Raw genomic sequence first — 11,317 nt, 5'->3', positions numbered from 1 at the left:
ACTCCTATGGGGTTTTGTTTGTTTCTGGACAGCTCAAAATGTTGTTTTGGTTGTGTTTTATATTAATGCGTGACCAATTTGAAGCCCTAATTTAATTAAAGATGTCACATGGTGTCTAATCTTACCAACAAACACAATGCATCCGTTCTCTTTGTTGGCATGCACCCACTAAATGTACAGTAATCATGCTATTCATTTGGAGTATATTTTATTACCGGTAAATGTACACCCACTAAATGTGTCGGGAATCTCTTTCCGGTAATATTTTATTACTAATAGTAAATATTTTGGAGTATATTACCGGGAATGTCATTACCTCCCTTCCCTTAGGTATTGTAACATTACCGGCGTTTTGGACTAAAATGCCCTTAAATTTTTATTTTTTTCAAAAATAGTATTCTTCTGTCATTGAATAATAAAAATTCTACGAATGTTAAATTACAAATTTATCCTTAAATTATTTTAGATTTACAAAAAAAAATCTATAATTAAAATTTTATATGAAGTTCAGGGGTTAAAATTGTTTTTCCCTTTCATTAAACCTTTTTTATATTTTTAATTTTGTAAAAAAATTATATAAATATTATGAATTTAATTTTTTAAAGAAAATATATAAATATTTTACAATTTGTAATATTATACAAATATATAATAAGGACAATTTAGTCAAATATATATTCCAATAATCTTTTATTCCTTTAACAAAACACGGTAATCTTACATTCCTGCTAAACCAACCAAACACAAAATACAACATTCCCAGTAATCCTATTCCCTGGTAATCTTTTATTCCCACTGGTAATCTTACATTTCGTGAACCAAACGCACCCTAAGTGCATTCTTGTTGTATGTGTATTTTATTTATTAATTTGGGGTAAGTACAATATATCATTTGTTTAAATATAATTATTAATTTTTTTATATCGAACGCTCATGCCCCTGATTTTCATGATGCTCGAAATCGTACCCTCAAGAAATAATAATAATTTCCTTACGGCATAAACTATTTAGTTTTTGTTGTATATTTTCAATGGTGCAAAACCAAGTTTTAGGGGTTTTTTGTTTGGTTCTGAATGGAACCATTCAGCACTGAATGCTGAATAGTTCAGCATTCAGCGTGTTTGTTTCTCACCTCTGAATAATTCATTACTGAATGATTCAATATCAAAGTACATTATGAATCATTCAGAGCCATTAAGAGTTAATTCATACAGAGCCTCTGAATCATTCAATATTTAAATCATTCAACGGTTAATCATTTTGGAGTAAACAAACAATATTAGTGTCACTTAAAACACACGTAACATGGTATAATGATATAGGAACAGTGCCCCTTGAATCTTCAAAAGAAATGTCTGACTCTCATATAATTAGATAATCACTTATTATTTTAACCTTTTTTCTTAAATGATTTAGACCAAATTACCCATTTATTATTTAAAATTTAGTTTTTGTTTCATTGAAGTAATTTTTTTCAAAGTTTAACGTTAAATTTTGAAATTTTTTTTAAAGTTTAAGTACTAAAATGGAATAAAAACTTATAGTTTAAGTACTAAATGTGTTAAGTTTTAAACGACGGGGAACTAAAATGAAATAAAAACTAAATGTTAGATATAATTTTAGAAAAATTGAAAATTTAAGTACTAAAATATATCAAATTATTATTATTTCTTATTAATGTTGAAAATAAATAAAATAAAAATTAAATATTATATATTATTTTAAAATATTAAAATGGATAAAAAAAACAATTTAAATGCATAATTTACGCTTTTAAATGGCCGGAAGGCCCGAAATTACTCACTCTCTCGAGGGATATTTTCGTCATCAAAATGTTAAATTACAATATAAAAAAACCTTGTTCTATTCTCTCCCCTCTCCCCTCTCCCCTCTCCCCTCTCCTTTTCAATCTACGTCGTGTGTTGAACCTGCTGGCAAAGCTAAAGGGGCACTTTCCAATTCCTCTTTTGAATCCCCAAATCTAGGGTTCTTTCAATCTTTTGAATCAATCCTCAATACGGGTTATACATTGAAATTTTACTTAGTAAGCTAAGTAATTTTGATATTGCACTAAGTTAAATGCTTTTACATTTAATATATCTATCATAATTTTGATATTGTGGTGTTGCATTAAAGACAATTGTAATTTTGGGTTTTAGTTTTTGTGATTAATTTTGTTTTGTTGGGTTCGGATTTAGAAGAAATGCCGGTTGTTTACCTGGTCAAAGTGCAGTTGGCTTTTAAGTTTTAGGATATCTGGGTTTATTTTGTGTTTTGTTAGAAAGGATGGGAGAGTTTGCTATCAGTGGGTTCTAGAATCAAATGATTGCTTAATTCTTGAAATTATCTATGGTTATTGGGGTAATTGGGTAGAGATTGAAGCTTTTTTGTTGATACTGTTATTGGAGTTGACTGTTTAAGATTTGCTTAATATTTCTCTAATATATCAAATGAGATGAATTATTATATTTTCCCTCAGTTTCTCTTGCTTTTGCTTAGTGTTTGAGATATTTCTATGGTATATTGTGTGATTAAACAATTCTCTACAAATTATGTTGGCGTTGACCCGTCTTGTTACTTTCCAGGATTTGCAACATGGAGAGCATGAATAGCTTTTGGCAGTTGGGAGATGATCTTCGAGGACAATCAAAAGTCACAGAGGATCACCAATGGCTGATGGTTGCCTCTAAACTGGCTGAACAGACGAGGATAAAGGGTGAACGCATGAGCAATCTTGATCTTTCCAAGGGTCCATCTGAAATAAGGACAAGGGATAAATTCGGTTTCCAGGAACACAACAACAAATTCGAAAACCTTAACTTCAGTATGCTAAACTTGGACCCCAAGATGGGGGATAATGTTAGCAAAAGCTCGTTCCAAAATGGTAATTACAACATGAATGTTGTTTACCAGAAAAACAATAGCAATTGCCTTGGAAATGGGAACCTGACTAGCAGCAAATATTGGCAACAATCATAGCAACAAAGATGTCGACAATAAGAGCAAGACCAACAATAACAACAGCAACGATAACAGCAATTCGAACAATGCTGTTGACAAACGATTCAAGACGTTGCCTACAGCTGAGACACTCCCAAGAAATGAGGTTCTTGGAGGATACATCTTTGTATGTAATAATGATACAATGCAGGAAGATCTAAAGCGCCAGCTATTTGGTAATTGCCATCTTTTCTTGCCAACTTTTTTACCCTGTCCATTTTTACATGCTCCTGGGGATAAGCTCTGTCTATTTGAAAACTTCCGTTCTCATAGATATAATTATCACTGTTATCTCATTTTGATAGGTTTACCACCAAGATATCGGGACTCTGTCCGGGCAATTACACCTGGCTTGCCTCTATTTCTCTATAACTACACTACTCATCAGTTGCATGGTATTTTTGAGGTTTGTTATCTACATCATACTCGTTTAGCTTTCCTTTCTGTTCTTTTTTTTGTGATTAGGAGTTCATTCCTTTTCTGAATGTTTGCATGATGCTCACTTTTTCTGAATGTAATGATCATTTCAACATCTTTTGTTTTCCGGTCTCATGTTCGTGTTTTCTTCTATATGTACAGGCAACAACTTTTGGGGGTTCTAACATTGATCCAACTGCTTGGGAAGACAAAAAGTGTAAAGGCGAGTCAAGGTTTCCTGCTCAGGTTAAAGATTGTGCTTGTAGTTTGTAGGAACTTGAATTTATTCCCGTTGAAGACTGCACGAACTCTAAATTCTTTTACTTTCTATTTCCCAAATAAATAGGTGAGAATCCGTATTAGGAAACTCTGCAATGCACTGGAAGAGGATGCTTTTAGGCCAGTCTTGCACCACTATGATGGCCCCAAGTTCCGTCTCGAGCTCTCAGTTCCCGAGGTATGACAAGCAATAATAAATTCTCCTCAACATCTTCTTCCATGAGTGAAATCCTATTTCATGTAAACTTTCTGGTAATCAAAATATCCAAAACTCAAAGACTTTCATATCGTTCTTTTGCAGACGTTGGATCTATTAGACCTTTGTGAACAAGCAGGCTCTCTATAGGCAAAATGTTAGCCGAGTGCAAATGTAGTAGGATTTATGGTTATATTAAGGCTGCCTGTTTTTCAGAGATTCGCCGTAAGAGCGAATCATCTTGGGAAAAAGTGAGAAATGGCGTTAGCCAGATGAATAAGAATTGCATTTTGTGTATTGTGAAGAAGCTTCTTAAACTTTTGCATCATATTCTTATGTATTAAAGATCCTATAGATACAGTTGTAAGATGTGCAAGGGAATGAACCACGTATTGGTGTTTAAAGTCCTCGAGAATTGAAGGGCTTTGAATTTTGTCTGATTTGTGCTTTATAACTTTTCCCGTGTCTTGTTTTTGGTACGGTGAGGGGGAAGATGCAGTCAATTAAAACGAGTGAAAATAATGCGTTATCGGATTAAACGCAAGTGAATATTTTGTTTTTTTTAAGGCCTTGAAAACAAGTGAGAAGAAACACACTTGTTTGTTTTAATATCTAAAATGGGAAAGGGGAAGGAAAGAGAAGAGAAGAGTTAACTGTATTTTTTTTATTAGCATGGGTATTACAAGGTAGTATTTATTCAAAGATGATTTTCAATCATTTGACATTGAACGTTTGTACACATGGTGTCTGAACACATAATAAAAATATTTTTTATCACCAAAGTTGCTTGTTTCGTGCATATACTTCATTTAAACTTATAAAAAGTATGTTTTAAAATAATATTATTTTTATATAAATCACGTGAGTTGTTTTAAAATTAATTTTATCATTTTACTATTTATACACAAAATATTTTCATTTCTTATAGTTTGATGTGATTAGTATTTTTTTCACTTTAAAAAATTATTTAAAGATTAAAAAATATCTATCATAAATTTAAAAAAATAGAAAAATATATTTACTAATGAAGGAATTAGTTTTAAATTTAGCAGTATAAAATATAAATGCATTGTTAATAATTAGATTATATATGAAAACAATTCTTTAGAAAACAAAATTTAATAATAAGAATATAGTAGTCATTTTATATTTTCCTGGTAAACAACAACAATAATAATAATAATAAAAACTCATTCGAACAAAATAAAAATTTCCTAAAAAAAGGCCCATGCGATCTATTATTTCTCTCTCGATCTCTTATAAATTTCCTAAAGCCTTAAAGAAAGAGGCTAAAAATTCCAGGGTGCAATTACCGGTACGCCAAAATGACTCACTCAGTTAACAGAAGCCATGTGCCGGATCAAGTCGATCACTCTGGAGCTACAATAAAAGAAAATGACAATCAGATATGAAGCACTCAAGGCATTATAAAAGCTATAATAAGGAAACCGTGTAAATTTATACCTGTAACCCCACTCGTTGTCGTACCAAGCAACAAGCTTAACAAAGTTGTCACTCAAAGCAATTCCGGCCTTGGCATCGAAGATGCTAGACCTGTTGAACACACAACCGAATCTTATCTTAGTCCCGATTGCCGTGTATGAGAGAGAGAGAGAAAAACATCAACGTAGTAAAAAGAGCATTTAGGAATGAAGCTTCGCACCTGGAGTCTCCGACAAAGTCTGTCGAGACCAAATCTTCGTCTACGTAACCAAGAATCCCCTTCATGTTGCTTTCGGATTCAGTCCTACATAAACAAAAGACATAAAAGATGTCATTATAGAGATTATCTATATGACGGATACATTAGGGACAACTTAAGCATGAATCCTGAAGCTCGAAATATCGGTATCCTTGTAAGTTAGAAAAAAATCATAATCCTTACTTGATGGCAGACTTGATATCTTCATAAGGAGCTGCCTTCTCGAGTCTCACCGTTAAGTCAACCACTGAGACATCAACAGTGGGAACACGGAAAGCCATTCCGGTGAGCTTGCCATTCAATGATGGCAACACTTTGCCAACAGCCTATGCAATTAACCAACATACTTCAATTCCAACAATGGAAAAATACAGGGACTAGAATGTCAAAGTCTAACGGAAGTATATGTAACATCCCAAATTATAGGTTAGTGACTAAATTGTAAAATTTCAGAATTTGGTGATTAAAGTGGAAAAGTTGGAAAGTTCAATATTTATGTGGAGATAATCCCTGGAAGTTTTTAGTAATTATCCAAAGTAGTAAAGGGCAAAATGGTCATTTGACAATAAAGATATTTTTTATCCCCTTTAATAGGAGATTGAAACGTGGAAGATGAAAACATTTCATCTCTTCTTCCTTTCTTCTTTCTCCTCCCGTAAGAGCTCAAGGGCAAAGGTAAGTTCTTCATTAGTTGATTATTTGTTCAACTAAAGGTTGGGTGTTGTTCATTGGATAGTAATTAAGCTTAAGGAAAGCTTAATTGGTTATAAAACAACAAGATGAAAGGTATAGGAGAGACTAAAGATTTTGAGTTTTTGAATGAAATCTTGAAATAAAGTTGATAAGTTGAATTTTAAGTTGAATTTGACTTGTCAATAGTTGAATTAAGAGATTTGGAGTGATAGAAAGGAATTTAGAACATGTTGAAAATTGAGTATAATTCTTGAATTTCTTTAAGAGGAGAGGAATTTGAGAATTAAGATGGATTAAATGAGTACAAATAGGCTTAAGTATGTGTGTTTGAGTTTAGTATATAGGAGAGGTTGAAATATGAAGTGTTTAAGATGAAATGAAGTAAATTTCGTGTTGAAAATATGATTTCTGGGCAAGGGGAATCGGTACCCATTCAAGGGAATCGGTACCCATTCAAGGGAATCGGTACCCATTCAATGGGGAATCGATACCCCTCAAGTGAACCAGAAATTCCAGAATCTCATAAGGGAACCGATTCCCCCACAGGAGGGAATCGATTCCCCCTAAAGGAAAAATGTGAATATTGGTTTAATAAGTTCGTTTAAGTTGCTAGTATCCAATTACAAGGTATAGGTATCTAATGATTGCCTCAAAATGTACATTTATGTAGATTCTGCGCGTAAAAAATTCTGGAACATTTGGCAAGTAATATCGATCAAGGGAAAGATAAGAGATTAGAATTGACTAGTGAGGCCAAGGTGAGTGCATACTAGTGATATGTAGTGTTTAATGGAAATAAGACTTGCGATGAGTCTATTTCCTAGAGTAATATGCATGAAGTCATGGACATGATTATGTGTTGTTATAATTATATGTGATTATTTGTATTACATTGATTGTATGTATGCATGACTAAAGATAATGATATGCTTTGTATATGTTATATGATTTATGTAAAACTTTATTATGTAATAATGGAAAAACATGGAATAAGTTATATGATAAAGTCATAAGAAATGAAATGAACACGAGAGAATAAGATAATCAAGTATAAGTCATATGATATGGTATAAGTGATTATATGAGAAATGTTAGAAGAGTCTAAGAGAATAGTATAAATTCGAGGGCATAAATAACGATACATAAGTTATATAGGGAAGATTGATAAATTAAAGGAAACTATGGTTTATGTATTATAGTGAAGAGCTACAAAGTTTTATTAAAGAGTATTGTGGAAGTCATGAGAAATTGAACTAAATAAATAGATGGTTTATGTGAGTGGAAAAAGAAAATGATATTAAATAAGTGGAAATTATTTATAAGATAGAATGAGACTAATTGAACATGTAATATAAACTTTATAAAGGAGTACTTGGGTAAAATCATTATATGATACAATTATAGAGTATTACTATACAAATTATATTAAAATATGATATATGAGAATATGAGTAAGTTTATAGGTTATTGATAGGACATATAAGAATATATAAATGTATGATGATATGAAAAAGGGAACTAAGTTTAATGATGTTGAACTCTATGAGTAGAAGTTATGTGATTATAAGTAACATGATTATATGATCACAAGATATGATACATGATATGAGATATATGAAAGAGAAAATATATGTTATATGAAATATTATATGACTATGCGATTATATGGAAATGTTCTACGCGTAAGTGAACCATGGGTTCATATGTATATGACGATGAGCTATGTGAAAGAACTACATGACTATGCGTATATGTGAATGTATGTTAACATAAATATTAATGCCCATGTTATGTGTCATGAGAGCTAGGGGTATAGTTGGCATGCCAAGAGTAGAGGGTCTACGTGGTCCTTCGGGACATATATGTATTCTTTGGAACATGTGTGAAGTATGGTGAGACACATACTTGATCCTTGGCATATGTATATGATTCTTAAGGAATGATATGTGGTCCTTCGGGACATATATGTATTCTTTGGAACATGTGTGAAGTCTGGTGAGACACATACTTGATCCCTAGTATATGTATATGATTCTTAATGAATGATATGTGTTCCTTATGGACATTATTATATGGCACTACGGTGCAATTCTACGCGGCACTCCAGTGCAATTCTACGTGGCACTCCGGTGTAATTCTATGTGGCACTTCGGTGCAATTATACGAGCTGTGGTGACAGTATAGTGCACAACCTCTATAGTCTCACATATCTATAGTTCTCACATGTGTACATGGGCTTTGAAAAGAGAACATAATTTGATATAATGATGTGTATTTCTCATGACATGGTAGAAGTGCATATATGTCATGGTGATATGAGATGCTATGCGTTTATGTATTTATATGATTATAGAAATTCGTAATGTATTGTGACATATTAAAAATATATATAATATGTTTATATTCATTATATGCTCATATGACGGAATTGAAGTAATGACAAGGGAATTAGTAAGGATAAACATGTTGGTGATATGAGAACAATGTATGTGATATATGTATATGATGTGTGATATGATATATGTGTGATAGGGGCTATGGTATCTGTTACATAATATACATGAATATATGTTGATGTATATGTAAATGAGTTGTATAATTTGATAGCATAAAACAGTCATGCATGATTAGTGGGTATGAATTCCATTAGATGTGTTTTTCTTTATGCCTCACTAAGTCATCGACTTAGCATGTGAGTGTTTCACACGCAGGTTACAGAAAGTGAATATAGAAGCTGTGAGGAGCAATACAGGTCAGCATCTCCCTTACAAAATTTCAGATCAGAAAATAGATGAGTTAAATGATTTTTGTTATTTTGAATATAGTTGGCATGTACTAATTGATTAAGTTAAATATGCTCTGATCGATTTTGGTTATTGTGGTCAAATTATGTAACTAAAATGTTTTTACTTTAATGAAAGCTTTAAATTTTCTTTGAATTTTGTCAAGAGTCAAAGTTTGAAAAGTCAATGTGACACCTCAGACTCGTATCCGGATCGGGTACGGGTTAGGGGTGTTACAGTATACCTTGGCAGCTCCAGTGCTGCTGGGGATTATATTGAAGGAAGCAGCTCTACCACCTCTCCAATCCTTCATTGATGGACCATCAACAGTCTTTTGGGTCGCTGAATTGAAAAGACTTTGTTAGTTCAACGATATGCATAAATTTGCTACAAGAAGCGATAGAACACTATACGTACTTACCAGTAATAGAATGGACAGTGGTCATAAGACCCTCAACAATGCCAAACTTGTCATGGATGACCTGTCACCATGTTTACAAATCAAGTACTACATTAAGATAAATGAAATATTCCAATGCTTCAAATGAAAAAGAGAACTCATTATTACTTGCCTTAGCCAACGGAGCAAGGCAATTGGTAGTGCAGCTAGCATTGGAGACAATGTTAATGTCAGCCTTGTATTCTTTTTCATTGACACCCACAACAAACATGGGGGCATCCTTACTGGGAGCAGAGATGACCACCTTCTTTGCACCACCCTGAAAAAGCATTTTAGATGAGAATACCAAACATGAGAACTTTCTCTGGGTCAGATAAAATAAGTGCATGTTAATTCCAATAAATTTTCTCATATGGCTATCAAATAAACCTATCATCAAGTCACTATTACAAACCTTCAAGTGAGCAGCAGCTTTGTCCTTGTCGGTGAAGACACCAGTAGACTCAACAACGTATTCAGCTCCGGTCTCACCCCATGGGATTTCCTCCGGATTTCTAACATCAATTGAAAACAAGTCAATAACATAGTTTATATGCCAAAAATGCATCAGTGCTCTTTGATTCAGTTCCAAAATCCCTTTAAAAAGAAAGATATATAACCACCTGACGCCGAAAACAGTGACAGGCTTTTCACCGAATAGCAGGGTCTTTGAATCCTTCACCTTAAGTTCATGGTGCTTCCATTGACCATGAACACTGTCGTACTTAAACATATAGGTCTGTGCAATATGATCATTAAATAGTATCAATAATCTAATCATACAGTTAAAAACAACGGCCAAATTAGATTCTGTGCTTTTAAGCTAGTTAATCGTAAATCTCTAATACATCTATCTTTGAGTAATCTATAGCAATGGAAATTTAAATAATTTCCAGATAAAATATGTGAAAGAAAAATGTAAGAATCAGATCAGGAAAAATTAACCTCAAATTATCAGTTTTCTCTACTAAAAACCAGATCAGTTCTTTTCCACAAAAATTAAATCAACGGACCGATCTACTAACATGCAAGCAATAAAATACGAAGGAAAGTACAATGTACGTGAACGGACCATGTAATCGATGGTGATGAAAGGATCATTAACAGCAACAAGCTCAATATCGTCGCTTTGGAGAGCCATTCTTGCAACCAAACGGCCGATCCTCCCAAATCATTCACGGAGCACACAAAAAGAAATCAGATCATAATTTCTTTAAAAAAAACTAAAAGAATTATAATAAAAAGAATACCGTTGATTCCGATCTTGATCTTAGCCATGACGGAGAAACAAAAGCAAACGTTAGCGATAAAAGAAGTTGAGAGAGCGGAGAGTGAAGCTCAAGTGAGTGAATGGTGAAAACCGTATGAAATGAATAGAGAAGGGTTTATATATATATAAGATTAACGGAAGTTTTAAGGGGAAAGTAGGGACCACCAAAAATAGCAAGTGCCGATTGATTGGTTGAGGAGAAACTGAAATGGTATTGGCGCCGAATGAAACTCCATACAAATCTTCAATTATCTTTTCAAAAATTATAAATTTCAGAATTAAATAAATTAATTTTAAAAGATATATGTCAATATTAAATTATTTTATTATTTTTTAAAGTGTATTTATATATATATATATATGGTCTTAAAAATTTTAATATTGTAATTGTTATTTTATTTATTCGTTATGATTGAAATTTCAAATTATCTCGTAAGTCTTGCAGAGACAACAAGATGATAGATAAAATGACTAATATAGTATGGTCTAGCTGTTCGAAGCTGGGATTTTCATTAGACCACCGGCACCCAACTCTTTG

At 32.7% G+C, this 11,317-nt stretch overlaps 1 protein-coding gene and 1 pseudogene across 1 annotated transcript; one reads left to right on the top strand and one right to left on the bottom strand.

The window, feature by feature from the left end:
• The first annotated feature begins 1,924 nt into the window (after nt 1-1,924).
• On the top strand, nt 1,925-4,302 carry LOC120216096 (annotated as a pseudogene).
• An 864-nt stretch (nt 4,303-5,166) lies between these two features.
• On the bottom strand, nt 5,167-10,665 carry LOC120216114 (glyceraldehyde-3-phosphate dehydrogenase 2, cytosolic-like). The gene is made up of 10 exons (XM_039213631.1): nt 10,582-10,665; nt 10,133-10,248; nt 9,925-10,024; nt 9,643-9,789; nt 9,492-9,552; nt 9,315-9,412; nt 5,778-5,920; nt 5,556-5,639; nt 5,357-5,446; nt 5,167-5,272 (listed from the first exon to the last, which is right to left on the bottom strand). Exons 1-10 carry the CDS (start codon nt 10,648-10,650, stop codon nt 5,227-5,229), a joined length of 954 nt encoding a protein of 317 aa, XP_039069562.1. The 5' UTR covers nt 10,651-10,665; the 3' UTR covers nt 5,167-5,226.
• Nucleotides 10,666-11,317: the final 652 nt, after the last annotated feature.

This window comes from Hibiscus syriacus, unplaced genomic scaffold, assembly GCF_006381635.1.
Source record: "Hibiscus syriacus cultivar Baekdansim isolate YM2019G1 unplaced genomic scaffold, ASM638163v2 tig00000764_pilon, whole genome shotgun sequence".
Lineage (NCBI taxonomy): Eukaryota > Viridiplantae > Streptophyta > Magnoliopsida > Malvales > Malvaceae > Hibiscus > Hibiscus syriacus.
Note: the sequence above shows the minus strand (reverse complement) of the source record. Positions and strands in the feature narration are given on the sequence as shown.

Excerpts from the sequence above, each read along its gene's own strand:
- LOC120216114 (XM_039213631.1), bottom strand. The coding sequence starts at position 10,650 with ATGGCTCTCCAAAGCGACGATATTGAGCTTGTTGCTGTTAATGATCCT. Across the intron at positions 10,025-10,132 it reads GTCACTGTTTTCGGCGTCAG|AAATCCGGAGGAAATCCCAT; the intron begins GTGGTTATATAT and ends AATTGATGTTAG. Across the intron at positions 5,447-5,555 it reads GACTTTGTCGGAGACTCCAG|GTCTAGCATCTTCGATGCCA; the intron begins GTGCGAAGCTTC and ends TGTGTTCAACAG.